This window comes from Vespula vulgaris, chromosome 6, assembly GCF_905475345.1.
Source record: "Vespula vulgaris chromosome 6, iyVesVulg1.1, whole genome shotgun sequence".
In the NCBI taxonomy this organism is placed as follows: domain Eukaryota; kingdom Metazoa; phylum Arthropoda; class Insecta; order Hymenoptera; family Vespidae; genus Vespula; species Vespula vulgaris.
Genome location: NC_066591.1, coordinates 8,508,642 through 8,531,836, shown reverse-complemented (window position 1 = coordinate 8,531,836; position 23,195 = coordinate 8,508,642). Strand labels below are relative to the sequence as shown.

General features: G+C 27.7%; 1 protein-coding gene across 4 annotated transcripts; it reads right to left on the bottom strand.

The window, feature by feature from the left end:
• Positions 1 to 8: 8 nt before the first annotated feature.
• LOC127064545 (protein spaetzle 3) lies at positions 9 to 18,064 on the bottom strand. 4 transcript variants are annotated; one of them, XM_050995737.1, is made up of 8 exons: positions 18,014 to 18,064; positions 17,548 to 17,709; positions 13,446 to 14,462; positions 11,898 to 12,138; positions 1,668 to 1,792; positions 1,281 to 1,559; positions 876 to 1,001; positions 9 to 525 (listed from the first exon to the last, which is right to left on the bottom strand). In XM_050995737.1, exons 3-8 carry the CDS (start codon positions 14,000 to 14,002, stop codon positions 330 to 332), a joined length of 1,524 nt encoding a protein of 507 aa, XP_050851694.1. In that variant the 5' UTR covers positions 14,003 to 14,462; positions 17,548 to 17,709; positions 18,014 to 18,064; the 3' UTR covers positions 9 to 329. The 4 variants fall into 4 exon arrangements, with proteins under 4 accessions (XP_050851694.1, XP_050851693.1, XP_050851691.1 ...); XM_050995736.1 differs by having other exon boundaries at positions 17,548 to 17,706; positions 17,884 to 18,041; XM_050995734.1 differs by having other exon boundaries at positions 17,891 to 18,040.
• Positions 18,065 to 23,195: the final 5,131 nt, after the last annotated feature.

The window sequence follows — 23,195 nt, the reverse complement described above, 5'->3', positions numbered from 1 at the left end:
CTTAGCAAATTTTCGAACGATTACAAATCGAATTACTGACTATATATCTGTATATAAAAATATAAAAAAAAAGAAATAGGAAATAAAGGGAGAACAACAAATCTAGGATGTAACAGGAAAGATGTCGTGAACTTAGCCTCTTTCATAATGTCATTATATTTTTTCTTTTTTTTTCTTTTTGTAAAAATATTCTATTGAAGGAATTTTTATTACTATTTAAGTATCATTCTAAAAAATGACTGATCGTCCACAGAAATAAAAGAAAATTAAGTAGGAAAAAGAAAAAGGAAAAAAACGAGAATAAAATTCTCTTCGATCATTTGAAATAATTAATTTCGAGAATTCGACGATGGAAACTTGTTGTTGTTCGATGGATCGCATCTGCATACGCAGCAAGAAGGAAACAGAAACCAGTCCATGAATATGCCCTTGCAATCATTGTCTGGATCGTAAGCAAGCAACCTATGCCATTTGTACTTTTGTTCGCATCCACAATCGCCCATACATCGATTCGTTTGCGTCTTTCTAAAATATTTAATGAATTTTCCTGTTTTTTTATATCGTTCGCCATTAGATTTTAATTAAAAAATGGATAAAACATTAAAAATTAATTCTTTTCTTTCTTTCCCTTTTTCATTCAAAACATTTTGAATATCTTTTACAATAATATTAATCTCATAATGACTGTTTTTTATTAACTTTTTGCTTGTTAACGAACTGTTCCTAAAATTTACAAAATTTCTAATGTTTCATCCGATCTTTTATTATTTCGTCATAATCGAATAATATTTTTGAACTTTAAATATCAATCCAACAATTTTCTTCGAATATAGACTTATTAATTGTGCAGTATGTTATATAATATAAATACTTACGAACAAACTTCTTGGTGAATCGCTTGTTCGAAATGTTGAGTATTCACGATAGCTCGTATTTTTCCTGCGCTATTGCTCGCCCAATACGGCGTCACGATCTCTACTTTTGATTCGCATGCGTCGATTCTAAAAACATATCTATTGTTTTCTATCTGCTTCGTTAAAAAAGTAAAACGAATCCATAAACTCTGTTTTTTTCTATCTTTCCATTCTAAAAAATTATCTATGAAACTATTTTTACTTTTTAGTTTGAAAAATATTTTTCATTTTTTAAGTATTTCATATTTCCAATTCTTAAGATTGAAAATATTGAAAAAATGTTTAAACTAGATCGCAGTTTTAAACAAAACTTCTTTTTTCTCTTATTTTTAATAAAGTTTAAGAAAAAAAAAAAAGAAAATATACCTTCCACTGTCATTGTTACGATTCTTTCCGAAAGATTGTCTCGGATCTCTTTTTTTGTTATCACTACCAAAAAACGAATCACCATCAGCTTCGATCTCTAGCTCGAAATCATCTTCCTTCTTTCGAAGATTCGGTCCACCGTCTGGCAAATCTTGTTTCGATGATGATTCTCTTTTTTTTCTTCTCGTACGAGTTCGATGACCTGGACTCATCTCAAAATCACCATACATTCTCTTCATCAACGCTTTGTTTTCGTCTATGAAACGTTCTATCCGTTCTCTACAAAAAAAGTTTTTTTTTTTCAATTTTCTTCTATTTTTTTCTTTTTTCTCGATGCAAAAATTAAATTAAAAAATTAATAATTAAGAAACGTCAAATCATATTTACATCGGATATGTATTTCCGGCAGTTGGACAGAACAATTGATGATATCTTTTGATACATGGTGCACCTCTGACCAAATCACCTCTCAATTCGACTCCTAATGCAACCGAAAGTGCTGTCCAAAGGATCTGCATACAAAAAATAAAATAAAGAACAAAAAATAAATAATTAATATGTATCGATTGTACATCGTACAACCTTATCGAATAAAATGTGCTTAAAAAAGAAATGGGGGAAAGTAAATTCGTGTTTAAAATTCTAAAGAAAGAGTCAAGGATTTTTGCTGGAAAGGTTAACAGAGAGTCGACAGGAAAAACGATTCTATTCTGAGATAAGAAATCTAAAAAGGTCGATATCTCTCTCTCTCTCTCTCTCTCTCTCTCTCGCTCTCTCTCTCTCTCTCTCTCTCCCTCTCTTTCTCTCTCTCTCTCTCTCTCTCTCTCTCCCTTATTTAAGGATCCACATCGTCCTTGAAATTACAAATGACTTTGTCGACATTATTTTGATACAATTTTGTTCATTCTTTTCTTTTTATAATTTTTTCCAACTAACCATTTTTTTTTGATTGAGAATACAATTAATAAGAAGAAAATAGCCTAAATGAATAATTTTTTAAATATAAATAAGATTTGGCGATTATGTTAATTTCACGTAAGTTTTGCCAATCGTATAAATATTATTTCCAAAAGTATGAGAAAAGGAAATAAAAACGAAAACAAATTCTGGTTTATCTGAAAATTTATAGGATCACATGAATTCCATTTCGCGAAACGATTTCGCAAGAATCTCAAAGCAAGACGATAAAGAAGATATCGAACGACTATACTTCGTCAAGATTCAAGGTATACTACGTGACAATCTTGACCATAATTGTACCACATACGAAACGAAAAGGACGATAGTCAGCTCGTACATATCCTCTTTCTGTGATTTTATATCTAAATATACATATATATGTATATATGTATATGTGTGTACGTGTATATATATGTGTTATATATATATGTATATATATATATGTGTGCATATATGTATATACATACAAATGTATATAAGTATATATATACTCATGAATATTAATTCAAGGTTCTTTACACAGCAAGAAAGAACGCATAAACTATAAGACTTCTTTCGACGAACGATAAGTCGAAGAGTATTTCGAGATTTTACAAGTTCAAAGAATTCGTCGATTTTTTCTTTTTATTTCCTTGTTCTTTTTTTTCATCGAAAATGTGCTCGTAAAATTGAAAAAAAAATATTTCAAGGTTATCGACTCGATTTTCTTCCGTGTATCATCGAGTAAGTATATAGGTATTATATATTACACATACACAGACACATCAATACTCTGACAAGCTGATCCATACACACCCACATTGATACTTAAATAAATTTATGAATAGCTGGATATCCGTATGTATATATATATATATATACAGGTACTGTATATATACATATACATTCAGCTATAGCTAGATATTCATGCATACATATAGACGCATACGTTTATGTATAGTTAGATATCGATGACATGCATGACCCAAGACAGTGTTCGAGACACCCACGGGATACGTAGAGGCAATAACTTAACTCAACGTATCTATAAGTTTATTCTGCAAATTTTAGGCTCGGCACGATAACGTGACGACGAACGTGTCGTACGAACGTATCTGCGAAAAGTACGATAAGAAACATATAACTCCGCGTTGCTTATCGATCGATCGCAAGGACGGTCACGAGGGAGAAAACCTTTTAACGAGATATTAATGCAAATCCATTTGGATTTCTTCTTTCCTTCTTACATTTATTATCGTCAGTGTGAACGTCATTAATTGAGTTATCAATCTTCATCTCATCATTATTTTATTAATATTATTATTATTTTATTATTATTATTATTATTATTGATATTAATTATTATTCTTATTAATAATAATTAAAATCTACATTATTAATAATAATAATAAAAAATTTCTATAATTAATAAAATTTACAAAATAGAAATATATATAACAAAATTTGTATTTAATAATAATAATAATAATAATAATAATAATAATAATAATAATAATAATAATATAAAATTGTTATATAATATCAATGTCATTCTCTATCTATCAAATTGTCATCTCATTTAACAAGATAGTAGATCCAATTTATTATGATTATTTAATAAGATAATAGATCCAAAATATTTTTTTTTCGATCGAAATAATGAAAACTGAATGAACAATTTTAAATGAATATAATTTAAAAAAGAAATAAATGAACAAAGAGAGAACATTTTAGTAAATTTAATACATAGTGGACTAAAGTTTCTTTATGATTCTGAAAATCAATAAGTCTTTGTCGAAACTTTTTAGATTAATTTTTTTTTTCTTTATTCAATCAAATTTTCTTTATATATATATTATTATATATTATTATATATATATATATATATATATATATATATATATTCGTCTTCTTTAAATCCACTTTAGTCGTTTTATGATCCGAAGAACAGAAATTAATCTAAAAAGTTTCGGAAAAGCGTAATTGATTTTTTAAGATCACTTTTGAACCATCCTGTATAAAATACATACATCCAGATAAAACATATATCAAAAATTAATATTATAATATAATATACTAGAAAAAAAGAATTCTTATTTATCTCGATAAAAAATTCTAATTTCTAATCCTTGGTTTCATATTCGATCAATTATTCTCTTCTTATGAAGTCGTAATATTATATATGAGAAGAGGAAACGATCACTTTCCAAGCTAGTAATTGCAGAATCACTGATCTATACCGGAAGATCGCGTTGCGTCGTTAACGTCGATTAGGCAGCCCACGTGTTCGCATATCAGTAGGCGTCAGTAAAGTCGTCGTCGTCGTCTATATTGGTTGCGAGTCATTCAGAAAACTTCCTTCACGGGATACGTGTTAGCGAAAGTCGTTAGAAAGAGACATGGAAAGACAGAGAGAGAGAGAGAGAGAGAGAGAGAGAGAGAGAAAGAGAGAGAGAGAAAGAGAAAAAGAGAGAAAGAGAGAGAGAGAGACGTGAATCACGCCGAGTGTCCACGCGAGTCAATTGCAATCGACGATTGCGTGAATCGAATTTGAACGAGAAGTTAACTGTCTGATCTTCGATGATGATGTTCAATAAATATTATCAGCTTTATGTGCTTATATTTAACATATATGTATAATTTAAAAGTTATATAGAAGGTATTACAGCGTAACAGAATTATTGATAAAATTTTATTGAATAAGTAAAATTATAAATCATGAAAAGGAAGGAATATCAATAGAAATAAATATATAATAATGATAAGTAGAAATAAATAGTGATAATTTGTAGAATTAAAAAAATTTGATTTCAATTATATTTGCAGAAATATTATATCATTAATTAATTTAGTATATACAGCAATTTAGATATTCATCAAAATTTCGTATAAGAAAAGCTTATTTATTGTAATTTTCTTTTTATAAATATTACTTACATTTTTCTTTTTGTATTTATAAAAGGAAAATTGTTGTAAACATTTATGTAGTATTTACATAATATATATTTAAAATAAAATATATTTTATATATTAAAATAAAATTATATAATATATATTTAAAATAAAACATTTATGTAGTATTATATTATATATATATAAGAGAAAAAATTAAATAATATTTGTAAAAAGAAAATTTATATGTTTACGAATATACAATACTTTTTATTTATTTGAGTATAATAACATTTTTTAATAATAATTTTTTTATCCATTCCGTATTATTTCGCAATCAGTATAATATTTTTTTCTAACAAACTTCTACTAAAATATCATACATTTTAAGATTAAAAAATCTTTTTTTACAGATATCAATGTACTACATCAATCTATGTCATAAGATTTTCAATTAGCTGATTTGTCAAGAATTTTATAAAAAAAAATTCTAATCTTTCTTTACGTGATTAGAATTTCAGTATTTTCGAAAAGCAAATTCGAAAATTGAAAGACGAAAGAAAGTAGCGTGAATGCGATATGTGGTTAAGAATATAAAACAGGAGAGAATTACCTAATACGATTAGAATATCCCGACCTTAGAATCGCATACTCCCGCACATAGACATCGAACGTAAATCAAGCTGCTAAATAATCCCGAAGTTGGTATGGCATTTATTCGAAAGTTGAGAAATCAAAAGTCAAAGTTATTCCACTTTTGTTTCTCTCTTTTTCTTTTTATACTTCAAAACATGTACCAATAAGATAGAATGACTTTTCTAATTCGGTCATTCTCCTTATTCTAAAAATAGAAAAACACGCAGATAAATACGTATTGCTCATTTGAAATAAATTATTGTTAGACGATTATCGGACATATTTTGATAATTGCATTTATAAGAACTTTAATAGATAAATTAGAAATGCATTCACTTTTGTTTGAATGAATGTTCACTGCGTAGATTGAAATAAATAAAAACAAAAAGAATATTAAAAAGAAATTTTTTAATTTAATTTCATAAGAGTTTCTCTCATATTAACACGTTATATTCTGAACAAATTGTTCTCGTTATCCATATTATAAATCCTAATCACCGTATATAATCATACTTATGAGCGAAAGTGTGTTCCACAATCTCCAAACCGTTATTATGTCGTTCCCACTGTAAATTATCTCACGTATGTATGTAGTCACTTTCGTTTAATACGAAGATATAATAGTTATCATTCGAAATACCTAGAAAACTGTCCTAAATAGAATAACAGAAATTTTTTAATTCTCTCGTTTCAAAAAAAAAAAAGATGAAAGAAAAAAAAGAAAGAAAAAAGAATAAAAACATGCTTCAACTCTCTTTGTGACAAAGTTTCACTATTGCATAATAAACTGTGTCGAATCTACTAATTTAATGGATTATTTAGAAAATGTCAAGCAACTCGTTAAAAATCAGCGATTTATTAATTATCCGAGATATGAAAAAAATAAAATTTTATTATTAATACAGAAATATTTCTAAAAATAACAAACTAGTGGTCTCCTTAATAATTTAATTGATGTAATCGTTAAATTAATTTTAAAAATCGACTTACTAATAAGCTAACTAAGATTTACGATAAACTATTTAAAATATGATCAAAAAATAAAAATTGTTTTCACAAATATAGAAATTCTATTTCTAAAAATAATTGTACAGGGTGATCCGTAAATCATTTGACGAACATGTATTATCATCATAAATAAATTGAATTTACAAATGTAAATTCATATAAATAACATTTAATATAAAAAGATCGTAACAACATGTCACTAATCTACATTAGATGGTGAATATTCAATGTAAAAATAAGATCTATGAAATCTTACCTTTATGATTTAAATTAGATTGTAATTTTCAAATTATAAATTGTAAATTTAATTGTTAAATCATTAATTGTTTCATAAATCAAATTGTAATTTCAATTTATAATTGTTTATAATAATAACGCGTTTTCGTCTACCAACTTATGGTCTGTGCTGCACAATTTTTTCTTTTATTTTTTTTTTTAATTGCAAAAGATATATATATATTTATTTATTTTTTCCTTTGTAATTAAAACAAAAAAATAAAAGAAAAACTATGTTTTATATATGTATGTATGTATGTATGTATATACACATATATAATCTGAATTTTTAAAGAAAATTTTTATTTTGAACATAACGATTGGTTATAAGTATTAGATATAAATTGGTAGAGTCGATTATAAAACCGATAACATCGACAAAGATCGAGAAAGATGAATCGGTAAGTCGTATCAATCGAATAGTCGAGGAAAGGGCAGATCGTCCGTGAATCTTAGCGTTTGTTCGTGATTGTAGCTCAACGTAAGGTTCGAGGAGGACCAGTGGTGAACGGTGAAAGGATTTTCAATAGCGACATAAAGTGATACCACAGGAATGATTCAAAGAATTGAGATCGTCTATCGACATTGAACCGATTTAATGACGATCTTCTGCCTCATTTAGAGGAATCGTCGTTTCTTAGGCCATCTTTCGAAATACGAATGTCGTCCATCCTTATTACGATCAAGGACAACAGAACAATCTTCGTTTATAAGAAAACTTTTTTGTTCCTTTTTGATCTTTTTCTTTTTTTTTTTTTTTTTAATATAATCATTATTTCATTAATCTCATTCAGCTTTTACTATCGTAAACTGATTATTTTTTTTTCCTTCGATTTTAATTTCACTTGAGAGAAGATATTATAAAGAACAAAGAGTGCCTTTTACATCGATCGAATGAATCGAACGAGAGTACGATAGAAAGATGACACGGAGAATTACTAGAACACGATGGAGGGGAAGGTCATTCGTCTTTTTCGTCACGACTTTCTTTTCTCACGAGAAGTTGTTACGAACAAGAAATAGGCCATTGGTAAATAACATTCGAAACGATTCGCTCGAAGAGAATCAAGCTCTTCTCAATATCGTGCTCTCGATGACTTTGATTGAACTTAATTAACTCTGACAAGTCTCTCGACGTAGACTTTGATTATCTGAGGAAATCAATCTTATTAGAATATTCGTTTATTTTTAGAAGGGATAAGTATTAGGAGAAAAAAAGAATCATGTATTAGTGTTTGTTAATGTTCTGAAAATCGATGAAACGATTAGAAAGATACTGTTATTGTATGAGAGAAAGAGAGATAGAAAGGAAGGGAAAGAGACAAATGAAGTCGTTAACACTTTGCCAACTACCTAAATTAGCTTGATTCAACGCTAGACATCATCGTGCAAATTAACTTTGATATATGTCCGTTATTCATCATCTGCTTATTGTATTAATATAAATAGAATTTGATTAATTGATTAATTTTTTCATAGATTAAATATAACTTTGATTATTTTAAATATCACTGTCTTCAGTTATATTTGATATTACTATTATATATACTACTATGACATTTGATATTACAATTATATGATAAAGATTGTTTGATATTATTATTACATTATAAATAAATAAATAAGTAAATAAATTAAACTGTCTAATTAATATACTATTTATATTGAATATTTACGTGAGATCAGATCCTTCTTGTAAAATAATACTAATAGATCAACTGAATAAAATATGTGATGTAATTAGAATGAATGCACAATGATTCAGTTTGTGAAACACTGATTAATGATGAAGAAAAGGTTAGTTCTGATTTCTCATATATAATTACATATAATGAACATATATATTGCATAAATATAAATTATTATATAAGTAAACAAACAAATAAATATACCTATGTATAAGTATATGCATATCCGTAGAATTTTTTTATATTTATTTTTCTACGTATATAGAATATTATTTTATATTTATATCTATATTTATATTATTTATATTTATGTCTATATTTTATATTTATACATACATATATATATATATATGTTTATATTTATATTTATTTGATAGGTATTATTATTTATATTATATAAAATATTATTTTATATTTGTTTAATTATACACGTGTGTATATATATACGCACACACACACCTGTAATTTAGATAATTTTTAGAAATACATATATATATACATGAAAATAAAGACACATGTGTGTGTGTGTGTGAGAAAGAGAAATGAGCTAGAATATTATATATACCTAGTACAAAAATTTTATATTTGCTAACGTTTATTGGTATGATACGATCTTTCGAAGTAGTTGTAGGTAATGTGTTAAGGTAATTGCAAAAGACAGAGCGGCTGCTGGTGTCCAATTATGGAGGAAGTCTAAGGAGGAGATGAAGAAGAAGAAGGTAGAGGAGGAGGAAGGGTAGGTAATCATTGGTTAAAGGAGTGCTATGTGAGCATCAACGAAGCATCACGAGGACGAATAGAAGAAGAAGAGGATCATGCTCTCTTAACATTTAACGATTGTGATCTACTAGAAGTTGCACGTTTTTTTACTCGATCTCGATCTTTCTTGATCTTGTCATCGATAACCAAGTTAATTTGATCTATTCGAAGATTTAAAACTTCAATTCCGATGGATATTAATAAGTCTCCTTCAATTAGTTCAATCGAAATCGTAAAATTAAAAAAAAATAAATTAATTAATTAAATTAAACTAATAAGTATCGTGGAATACGACACATCATTATTTTCAGATAAGATAAAACCAAAAAATGACTCGTAATTTATTTTATAATTAAGACAAACGTAAGAATTATATGTACCGACGGTTGTGTCTTACGTAAGCAACGTTATATAAAAGTTCGCTTGGTTTTTTGTTTATTGAAGTAAGTACATGGAATAATCCATAATAAAGATCTCGTGAAATTACTTTGAACATTGTCACTGCGTGAACAAATTTCTCTTTTCAAAATTGCTCGTTATTTTCTGAGAAATTATATTTCTAAATCTTTTTCTAAATTTATTAAAAAAGAAAAAAAAAGAAAAAAAGAAAAGAAAAGAAAAAGTAGTGTCCTTCTATATAATAGTAATATTACTATGATCAATAAATTTTTTAATAAATTAAAAATTTATAAAAAAATTCACATTAATCTTAACGATAAATTTTGAATAAAAAGATTATCGTTGTATACCTATACATATATATATTTTTTTTAATTTATTATTTAATTATATATTATATATAATAATTAATATAATATGAAAATATTACTTACAACAATTAAATATATTTTTTTTTAATGAGAAATCTTATAAATATTATCGTATATTATCGTTATATTATATAAAATTTATTAACAAAGAAAAAAGAAAAATGAATAGGGGATGAAATATATTAAAAAAAAAGAAACGATATAAAGAACGAAGTAAGATCAGCAATAAACTAGTAAGGTGTTGCCTCGCAAATTCTAAGGAAGATAGAATCTGCCTGACTGGGGTCATGGATATGCAAGCGAGGAAATGTCACGCGGAGAGATGTCAGACTTGTGGAGAGTTCTTATAGATATAGAGTCGTACAACCGCGTTCGATCACCTTTCGAGCTAGTACAACATCGTCTTACAAAGAAACGATCAATCGATCGATCGATCGAAAGTCACGTCATTTTGTAAAACAAAAAAATATTTACTATAGAAACAAGACTTAAGTATTTTTTTCTTCTTTTTTCCCTGAGTGATTTTCATAATTATTTTTATTGTTATTTTATCATTATTATCATCATCATCATATTACTATTATTATCATTATTATTAATAGTAATAGTAGTAGTAGTAGTGGTAGTATTTTAAATTAGTATTTTTTTTTAGTAATTTGGTCAATTATTTGTAATTACTATAATTTATTATTCAATTTATTTCCTTCTATTAAGTCAAAAGTCACGTCTACTTAGAATTGATCGTACATGAGTGTAAACCAAACGATAAGAATCGTTCGGTTGATGATAATACGTTAAAGTGTAAACCGCTTAAGATGAATCGCGAGCAAATTGTAGGTCGAGAGATCGTGATTCGTGCTTTCTTCAAGGAACGTATTCAATGCACTAACCTATGAGTCACGGCATCGTCGTTCGGCATTTTAGACGTATTATATATTCAATCTCCTCGGAAATCGTTCATTCTCACACTTATAATAAATGATTATAATAATAATAATAATAATAATAATAATAATAATAATAATAATAATAATAATAATATAAAATAATAATAATAATAATAATAATATAAAATAATAATAATAATAATAATAATAATATAATAAAATAATAATAATTATTATTATTATTATTATTATTATTATTATTATTATCATTATTATATTATCATTATTATAATTTAAATTATTATCATTATTATGATTTTCAAAATAATTTATAAATTATTCGACTAATTAAATCGTATTAAAAGAAATAATTTTTGTTTTTCTTATATTTGATTTTTCTAAATATAATTTTTATATATATACGTATATATTGGTTTATATATTACGATGTTAATAGTATTACATTTATTACGATTTAATAACAAATTTTAATTGGAATAAAAATAATTTGATTAATAAGAAGTACGTTATTTATAAAAATTTGTAGAAGCAAAAAATAGGATTGAAAGAATGAAAGCTTGTTTGCTATGCTTGGAACGGCTTTTGTTTCGACTGAGAAATAAGAGAAAGGTTGAAGAATGTAAATGGTATGACGAGGATATTGATACATAGTACCTACATGATTCATAATTGTTTCTCATTAAAAAGAAAAAAAGACAAAAGAAAAATGAAAGATGCAATGAATGTCTACTTTTTACTCACCGGAATTTGCACGAAAGTTCCATTGTTTAATTGAGGATAGGAATAAAGTGGTACGACAGGAACAGAACCGTTTTTTAAGAAAATCGGGCCCTGAATCGGTGTAACGTGTGCGTCCCTTGGCACACCTTGGTCTTCGTCATCATAATAATCGTCGAAATCGTCGTCGTAATCCAGAACAGCGTGAACGGATGTTTTTGTACCTGGACCACCACCGAATCCTTCGGCATTTACTCTCGTATATCTAAAAGAAGAAACGATCAAAGTCGAATAAAATTTCCAACGCAAATGCGACTATATGTTATATATATATATATGTTTTTTATTAATTTTTATTAATTAAAATTTTATTAATCAATCTTACATTAAACTGAATAATAAGAATCTATGTGTATATATACTATATATAGATATATACATGTATATTTAAATAAGATTAATCAGATATATTATATATATATATATATATATGTGCATGTATATTTGTTTATATAGATATTTATATTTAATTTTACATTAGTGTAAATTGAATAAGAATTTTTGATCAAAAAAAATATATATAAATAATAATAAATAATAAAGATATATAACAAATAAATGTTTGTATATATATACATATATGTTATACATAATATATATGAATATATATACGACAAAAATTATGTTATATATATCTCATTATTCTGCAATTATACTATATTTATTATACTATAATAAAAAAAATACTGTAATTAATTAACGCACTATAAATCACTGCAATAATAAATGTAATACTATTAACATTGTAGTATATAAACAAATATTTACATATATATATACATATATATAAAAATTATATTTAGAAAAATCAAATATAAGAAAAAGAAAAATCATTTCTTTTAATACGGAAAAAAAAGAAAGATTTCTTGGAAGTCTTTAGAAACTAATTACTTTATATTTTAAGATCGTTTTATCCTGCTATGCTCGTACAAGATAATGAATCGATTCGAAACGATTATAAGCAATGACATAATTACCTACGTGTTCGCAAGAACGAGCAGGTTGTATATAACTACGATACTTATAAACGATTCCAAAAGAAATTCGTCAAGATATTCGAAGCACGTTGTACGAAAGAACGCTCGAGAGGATATCGTTACGTAAATAAGTTCGAGCTCAATTAAGGTTACTAAAGCGATACGCTTTCGCTCGGCCACAAACGGAAATGGATTGAGATGAAAAACGACCTTGGCTTCTTGTCAATGAGAAAATGTAACAATATTGAACAAAGAAAATCATTTAGCTCGAACACTAATACATTCGCAAACCTTTTATAATACGGTACTCTGAAAACAGGGTTTCGATACCAATAACACGTTGCAAAAATTGCGACAGCTCTCTTACAACACGATATTCTTATAAATATTCTATATAACACGATTTCCGTATCAGCACGATTTAATAAATTTGGGACAACCCATTATATAGTACAGTTTCGATATAACAATGGAATTAAATTAAATGTTATAGAAGGAGGTTTGAATCTAGATAGATTTATTGAAAAAGTCTTACCCATTAGGTCTATCAGGATATCCTTCCTGTTCGGAGATCCTGCTGACTTCTAAAGATTCTCTATCGTGTTCCTCATTTTGTATTCTTTCTTGTTGTTGTTGTTGTTGTTGTTGACGTTGGGAAGAAGGAGCTGGAGGAGGTGGTCTCATTTGTTGCTGTTGTAACTGTGGTTGCTGTCGAGGTTGAGTCCTTCGAAAATCTTGATTATAATTCGTATATCTTGTATCCTGAGTCGACGAAAATGAAGATTGTTCGACATAAAGCTCTGGTCTTCTCTGTTGATTCGTCTGACGTTGTCTCTGTTGCTGTTGTTGCTGTTGTTGTTGTTGCTGCTGCTGCTGTTGTTGTTGCTGTTGCTGTTGTTGTCTGTCTTGTTGATATCTCAACGGTGGTATATAAGGCTCATTTCGAAAGGGTTCACGATTGTCATAATTAGTAGGTGGTGCTGGTGGAAGGACAGCATTCAAACGAAGATTATTAACAGTCGAATGTCCAGTATAAAGAAATGATGACGGCGTTGCCGTGTGATATGGTAAACTAAAATTCATCAAGGACATTTTGTTTCCTCTTTTTTTTTTCTTTTTTTTGTAAAACCTCAGACGATATACTTCTTTTTCTTTTGTCTTCTTTTCTTTTCTTCTCTTTTCCTTTCTTGACAAAACCGAAAAGAAAAATCGTCAAAATTTTTCGAATACTCCAATACACACTTGTTTTCGATCTTGACGTTTAAACGTTGATTCGATATTTAAGATTGTCTCGAAGAAAATCATGATTGTTGAAACGCAATCGATCGAAGAAAAACGAGTTGACTGTCGACTCGAAACAATCAGAAGATCTGTCTTATTCGATCTCTGCATCGCAACATCCTCGATGAGATCGCAATTCTCTTTATACTTTATTATATTGTCTTCTTCTTATTATTCTCCTTCTTTTTCTGCTCCTCCTTTTACTTCTTTTTCTTCTTCTTCCTTCTCGGGTTTTTCTTCCGATGTATCGTCTCGTTATAGAGACGTCAACCTGCAATTACGTAGAGCTATGAATAATTCGCGGATGCATCGACCGCGAATGATCGAAGATTAATTGTCTACTATGATCTTTTTCTCTCTCTCTCTCTCTCTTTTTTTCTCTATCTATCTATCTCTATTTCTCTCTATCCGTCTGTCTGTCTGTCTGCTTTTTTTCTTTCTTTCTTTCTCTTTTTATGAAGATGACATAGCAAGACATGGAAAAAGAGATCCGGTAAAAAATTCGCATGAATCATCATCTTTTCCGGCATCCGGTAAGTATACTCGATAACGGATAGGTTTTTTTTAATCATCATAACGTTTCATTTAATGAATGAATTAAAGGTCTCTATCAGGATCGATCGATCGATCAACGTAATCGTTTATAGAGAAAAAGATACAAGAATGTAACTTTTTTTTGAAAGAGGAAAGAAAAAGATATGTATATATGTATATATATTATCGACAGAATTATCTCAATTTTAATTTTAAATGAATTATTTCATTCGCGTAATAATTTTTTTTTTAACAAAATTCTTATAAGTAATAAATAATTTCCGTTATTAGTTAGAGATACCGAATTATGTTTATCGAGCAAAATCAGCTTAACTGATAATCCTTGTTCCTACTTTCTTTCTTAGTAATTTGCGTGGGTGTAAAGACACGACACGATTTTCTCCACTCGTCTCATCTTATTTTATTTTTCTATGATTTCTAATGATATCTTCATTTTATATAAAACAAAACTAATTCTTTAATATATATTCATATTTATCTGAAAAATTATATTAAAAAATTCGAGTCAGATACAAACGTTGAATGTATTAACGTAAAATAAAAAAAAAAAAAAGAAAAGAAAAGAAAATATTCGTTAAATTATTAAAAATTAGAAAGAATGTGATTGATATTATATAGATTAATAATAATAATATTAATACACACATGGACGCATGCACATACGCACAGACACACATTGAATCGTACTTGTTAGAAAGGAGGATTAATAATAATATCGTTCATTGTCGTACTTTAAGCGACGCTATAATATATCGTTTAGTGTTGTTACTAACGACAGTGACATAGTACACTCGTTACGATCTATAGGTATACTCTTTGATTTTTTCATTCTTCTATATCTCTCGGACTCGATCTACCGATTGAAACGATTTAATAAAAGACGACGACGATCGTAGCACGAGTGTAAACGTGCTACGTAACCTATGTACTTATTATACTATGACTGTCTATCGACTCAACTGTTAGTTTTAGTTTGCAAAAAGAGCCTCTTGAATTCACGATCTATCATAGGTGAACCGTATACCGGGTCAACCAATGTGGGCGGTCTATGATCGTTTTATCCGACAATGAACGATTCAGAGATAAGATCTATATGCGATTAGAAACGAAACGTTAAATCACTAAGTACGTTTATGTTTAGAAGAAACTTTGTCTTTATTATGATTTTCTATTATATACGCCTACTATTTGAAAAACATTACAAGAATTGAAAATAATATGAGTCATTTAAAAGATTTGATTATCAAATATATTTGAAAAGAATGAATTGTTATAACATTCTGAACACTTAGAGTATTACTTGCTATTGGTAATTAATTTTTCACTTAATTTTCACTTCGTGAATAATCGTAAGAATATAATATATTATAGTATTTTTCTGTTTCATTTTATAACTTTTACTGATCTCATTTGCGTTCTTCGAACGAACAAATGTGACTTTTAATAGTGTTTATGTCACCATATAAGAGTCTTCCACATCCTATTTATTTTTATGATATTTCTTGGAAGACAGGTGCAAGATATATTGAAAAAAAAAGAAAAAGAGAGAGAGAGAGAGATAGAATGATTTTTATCATGAAAATCGTGTGAAAATCATGCTGTGTTTTATGACGCATTCATATAAATACACGAAAGAGAGAGAAAAGAAATTAATTATTATGTTGAGTGAGTTTATTACACACACACACACACACATAATGACAAATATAAATTAGAGAGTGAGAAAGAGAGAGAGAGAGAGAAAGAGAGAAAAAATGAGGCGTGGACAAGAACGATTACCACAGTGGCCCTCCGTCGAACGATAAAGTATCGTCGGAGGGCCGGTCCATGTCGTCGTACCTCACTTTCCCTCTTGGATTGCTTTCTTCGAAGTTTACCATGCAAAGCGTGTTTTCGCCTCGAACAAACCATCTTGCATCATCAACGGAAGCGAAATCTTTCTGCTCCTTTCTCCGAATTTTAATAGATCATTCGATATTCCTTTCATATCTTTTTCGGTCAATTTCAACCGAAATTTAAAGAAATTCTTCATTCGATATTGATATTATAATTTACGGTGTTAATAGTCTATTCAATTTCCAGTAAAATAAGATACTTATAAATCCATGTTTAAATTAAAAACCATAATTTGTATAGATATATAAATTTTATATAGTATCTAAACCCATACAGATATTAGTATAAAATATTAATAGGATTATAATAATTAGTAATAGAATATTAAAAGAATAGAACATATTTCTTTAAAAATATAGTATTATATATATATATATATATATATATATAATACTATATTCTTAATAATATTAATAATACTACTAATATTGTATTATATATATAATATTACAAAAAGAATATAAACAAATATATTATATATTCCTTATCTTATATGTGTGTATATATATACATATTATTAGTATAAATATTATAAATGTTATTTTAGCATAAAAATATTATATACTTTTTATATTAGATAATATATATGTTTGGATAAATGTGTGTATATGTGTGAATGTGTGTGTGTACATGTGTATATATATATACATATTAGTAATATTGTTAATATTATATAATATAATATTTACATACATTCTTCTTTAATATAAATATTATTATAAGTATTATATTATAATATATACTATCCGTATAAATTATCAAAAATAGCCTCAATCAAACTTGTCTAGTTAACGAAACATCCTACTCAATCGTAACACTAAACAAGAAAACATTTCTCTTTTTTTCAAAAACGATTTTCCTTTCGCATGCATAAATAAAAGTTACGTACATGAATGTATACATACCTTGTCGTCCTTTGAATACCAAACCAATGAGAAATAATTAAACAGGAAGAAGAAGAATAATACGGAACATAAGTTGGTCCTGTTCGAATGGAAGGTTACGAATTCGAACAAAAAATCTCTCTGGAGCTTTCACTCTCAATGAAAGTTTCCTTTCTCTCTCTTCTTTACCGACAGAGAAAGAGGAAAATAGTAAAATAAATAAAAAGAATAATCAAATAATCAGATAATAATAATAATAATAATAATAATAATAATTAATAATAATAATAATTAATAATAATAATAATAATTAATAATAATAATAAAAGAGAGAAAAGAAATGGAAAAAAAAGAAACTGAGAACAAATGATGAGGTTCTTGAAAAACGTGTCGGAGCACGTGCGAGCGCCGGCACGTTACAACAACGTTCCTTTATATGATTGAACGTGTGCGCGCACACACATTGACACTGACAAGAGCCACGCACCTCGAAACGCTTCGTTGGTCGAGCGACAACTGAAAGAGAGAATCGTTTTAACGTCGAGCATAGAACCACCACACGGCAATATGGAATAAGGAGAGGTGTCCCTCGATCATGAAGAGCAACGTTGGCTTGAACATACATATATACATGCATATATACATTCATACGTACATATATACGAATGTACACATACACGGACACATACAGACACACACAGGTATCCATACAGCTTCTCTCTTTTACTTTCTGTTTCTCTCCTCCTCCTCTTCTTCCTCCTCCACCTCCTCCTCCACTTCCTCTTCTTCTTCTTCTTCTCTCGATAGATCGTCGCGGCGCCTCCCACTTCTCATTCGACGCCTCTCCCTTTCCTCTCGTGGAATCTCGTTTGCCACCGACACGCGTCTCTTCTTCATATCTTTCTTCTTTCTTTCTTTTTTTTTCTTTCTTTATGATTATTCAATAATATTGAATCTTAGTATTAGAATTAGTTTATAATTATTATTCAAGCGCGCGCGTATTGGTTGATGAGATATCGTGAGTGTATAGATTCGATGCAATTTTTTTTACGTGCATATTTTTGAGGAAATAAATAAAAATAAAAAATTAATTTGGAATTTGTATAAATTATATTGATCTAATTTAATAGACGATAATATTATTATTTATAACGATATTTATATTTAGGAATTAATCTAAGTGTTGTATAGATTCTAAATATGTAGATTCAGGTATGTATGCGGGATTCGTGTTTTCTTTCGATGGAAACTATTTTATTTATGTTAATTTCTTTTCTATTTTAATTTTATATCGAATTTCATAATGATACTGATATTTATGAATCGACATAATAGATTGTTTTAATATTTAGATACTATACTTTAGACATACTTATAGAATTTAGAATAAATATAGAATTTTAGATATATTAATCATATTTTAAATATTTTTAGAATTTTTTCTTTTACAGTTGAAGTTATTTAATCAATCTTTTTTAGTTTATTTGGATTTTATATCAACTAAATCGCATTGAAAGTAAAATTGATTTTATTAGAAGAATAGAAAAAATAAATATTATAATGAAAGCAAACAAATGAAGATGGAATTAGATGAACGAATAGGAATTGTTATTATCTAGAAATTTTCTTTGTTAAATAATAAAAAAGTTTGAAATAATCGTGAGTATTATAAATTAATAAGGGATGTTGCATTTTAAAGATCTATCGTCCAATAAGAAGATGATATCTTCTTTGAGAAGAAATATTTATGATTATTAACGTTCTTTTACCATCATTATACAGTCTGTTCTTTCTTTTTTCTTTTAGCTTCTGTCTTTCCAACAACGATGGTTTCTCCCAACGGCGACGACAACAGCAGCAGTGGGCCACATCACGCTCTACCACCTTTCATTTCTGTGCACGTGAACTGACGTAACCGTATAACTGTATCGGAATCTCCAACCTACGTTCACCTTCTTCTTCTTCTTCTTCTTCTTCTCTTCTTCTTCTTCTGCTTCTTCTTCCTCTGTTTCTTCCTTTTCTTACTAGATCCTAGATGAACTCTAATATCGTACTTTTCGACGAGAATATCGTAATCATTTCGTAATGTTGCATACGAAATGGTACATTTCAAGTAGCATGACTTCTTAATAAAAATTGTACATCAACGAATATCTATTTTGCAATCAACGAGTAAGTGCTCTAATTTAAAAATAAATTCCTATAGGAATAAATTCTTAAGACTGTAAATTTTATCTATCGTCCATTTATCATATTTTATTTGTTATTTTTTTAATTAAGACAATACATAGATCTAATAATAAAAAAAAAATTCGATTAAATCCCCAGAGAAATCTCAAGAAATAAGTTCTCGAGATTGTAAATTCCACTTAGATATATCTGTCATTTTTCAGTAATGATAAAGAATATAGCTCTAATTAAAAAAAAAGATACTTCCTCAAAGAAATAAATAGTGAAGGTTGTAAATATCATCTTTGATTTGTCTATCATTTTTTATTAATAAAAACAATATAAATCTAATACAAAGAGAACAACTGTATATTCTAAAAAATAAATTCTCGAGATGGTAAATCTCTTATTAATCATTTTATTAATAAAACTTTACAGTTCAAGTAAAAACAACGAATATCGTGTTTCACAAATTATCTGTTATTTTGAAAAAAAATTTAATTTCAATTTATATACATATATATGAAAAACTTTAAATTTGGTAATCCTACGAAATGAATAGTTTCGATAATTTTATAAACAGAATTAATGAAATATTTTGAAAGATTATTATTATCGCCTCTGGCAATCTCATTGATATTAATACATATCGTTGTGCATGCGATTACTCGTTTCTCATAATTTTTTTACTCTTTGTAATTCTCAAGTCAACGTATTGATTCTTTATTGGCCTTCGTGGGTGCCTTTTGCAAATAGAAAACAGAAATCTCGCGTTGTCTATACACGTCGACAATCTCTCTCTCTCTCCTTCTCTCTCTCTCTCTCCTTCTCTCTCTCTCTCCTTCTCTCTCTCTCTTTCTCTCTCGCTTCGATTATTACATAATAATAGTTTTGACACGTTTATAAACCATTGAAATATCGACTTTCTTTTCCGAGCTTTCGATATTCCGATAAGTTGTCCCTAATTTTTGTTTCAACTACCAATTCTCGACATATTTTTTTCTTCATAATAATAATAATAATCATAATAATAATAATAATAATAATAATAATAATAAAGAAAATAAAGAAAAAAATCGATTATAATCTGTAATTTAGTTCACGTAAGCACGATTAACCAACCGATAATTTTCATAATTACAAACTGTTTTCACAATTTTTTTCTTTTTTTTTTTCTTTTTATTGTCGTGGAAACACCAAAAGGGCTGCTGACTCTCTTTTGAATTTTATCATCGAGTCATCGATTTCGTCACAAAACGTCCGTCGCCGTTTTGTCGAAGTAACTGTCCGTGACTCGATCGATATCTCTTGTTATATCGAAGTTTTATATTTAAAAGGACTTCCTACGAAATTTTTGCTCCACCCACTCTCTTACAAGGTGACTTGCTCTACGTTCTTTTAGTATCCACACTGACTTAGAAAAGGAAAGAAAAAGCCTCGTAAGTTTTATCAGTTCGATCTGAAAGTTAGCGTCTATCGAATATCGATCGTCGTTTGAATCAAATCAAAGATCTTGACTACCGATCGCCCTATCTCGATTAATATAAGTATTTCTTGACGTCACGTATTTTTTCATGTTAACACTGTCATGAAAATATCAAGGTAATTTGAAAAAACTCATAGCTTTTGTTCTTTTTTTTGTTCTTTCCTTTCTTTTTGTTTTCTTTTGTTAACTTTCAATAAATTTCATTTGAAAAAAAAAAAAAATTAATTTTTACAATGGAAGATGATAGATCTCACATATTATGGCAAATTGAAAAAATTCGTAGCTCTTTTTGCTCTTTGAATAAATCTATTTTTTTTCTCTTTTTTTTTTTTTTTTTAATAATAAGATTAACAGAACTTTTTTCAATAGACCTGACAAATTGGTAACATCAAATTATCTACTTTCTAGATTGTAACACAATTTTCGGTCCACCCTGTATAATTACTCTTGAAATCGGAAGGTAAAAGATATAGAGATATGTACAGACCGGTAAAACCGGCCACAAGCTGAGTAAATGAAAGAGATTGAATTTTCTTAGCTTGTGAGTCAACCACGTCGGCTGTTATTGTAAAATATTTCTCTCTCGCTCTCTCTCTCTTTCTTCTTCTCTGTCTCTTTCTTTCTATGAATACACTACAAATAACCACAAAGAAAAGGATAGGGGTCGAAAAAAAGAAATAAAAAGAGAAGAAATAAGAAAAATTATGTGAACATTTAATCTTAAATTCGAGTAGCGTGACGCACGAACACTGTTTCTCAACAATCTCTTTCTCTGTCTGTCTGTCTCTCTCTCTCTCTCTCTCTCTCTCTCTCTCTGTCTCTTTCTTTCTCTCTTACACGTGTTTGGGAAGACGGTGTGCGACCTTATAATCTACAAGACCACCCTGGCAGATCGTTCACACGTCGTTACGGCGAAGGCAATCAAATTAGCCTTGCAAGACCTCCCGATAAAAATATTTCTACGTAATTAGAAATTATTTTCTTAATCATTATCGTTCACTATTACTTCCCTTTTTTTTTCTAACGTCAAAAATGATCTACATTTGATTTATGTAACAAATGTTTCAATTATATTTTTAAATATAAATACTGATCTATATATAAGTACTTTGTTAATTATATTTTAATACATTTTATTTTCTTATATGATTCATTCGATCAATAGAATCTAAACTCTAATATTAAAATCGTACGCTAATATTAATAATAGTTTTCTATAAATATTTTATATCTAGTAAGTAAATACTTTAATTTCGTTGCATTTAATATCTAAAAAAATATTTTAAAATATATATATGTATATATAATTATAATAATAATAAATTAAAAGTTATAATAGTATATATTATCTGTATGTATATATGATGTATATATATATATCACTAATTTATTTATTTATTTATATAAAAATTTATATATTTAATAATTTAGAGAATATATTTTTATAAAAATGTATCCATAAAGAAAATATATAGGGCAATAAACACGATACATATCTACAGAAAATTATAATAAATCTACCGATGTTACTTATGTTTTATTCTACAAATTTGCAATATATTATTTTAAATACCTCACAGAAAGAATATAATAGAAAAACAAGAAAATTACTGTATAATGAATGTTGTGCAAACATTTGTCTTTTTTTTTCTTTTTTTCATTTAATTACATAATAAACTTGCAATATAATTATTACAAAATATCTATATATACAAAAAGAAAAATCTTTATTCTATATAATATCGAGTAAACTAACTGATTATTTCTTAAAAATAGATCAGTGTTGAGATCAAAAAGAATCGAAGAGAGACGTATTATATAAATATGAAAGGAGAAATATAGACATCCGTGTTGTTGTTATTGAAAAGCGTTCACGTATAACGATAGATCTCGTTTAGAAGCTTCCTTCTTCCAAGGGTAAGGAAAGGTATTTCGTTTCTTGTTGTGCGCGTGCCTCGATCTATCAGCTATTTGCAAAGCAGCTTGCCAACTTCATTGTTAAGATTGCTTGCAC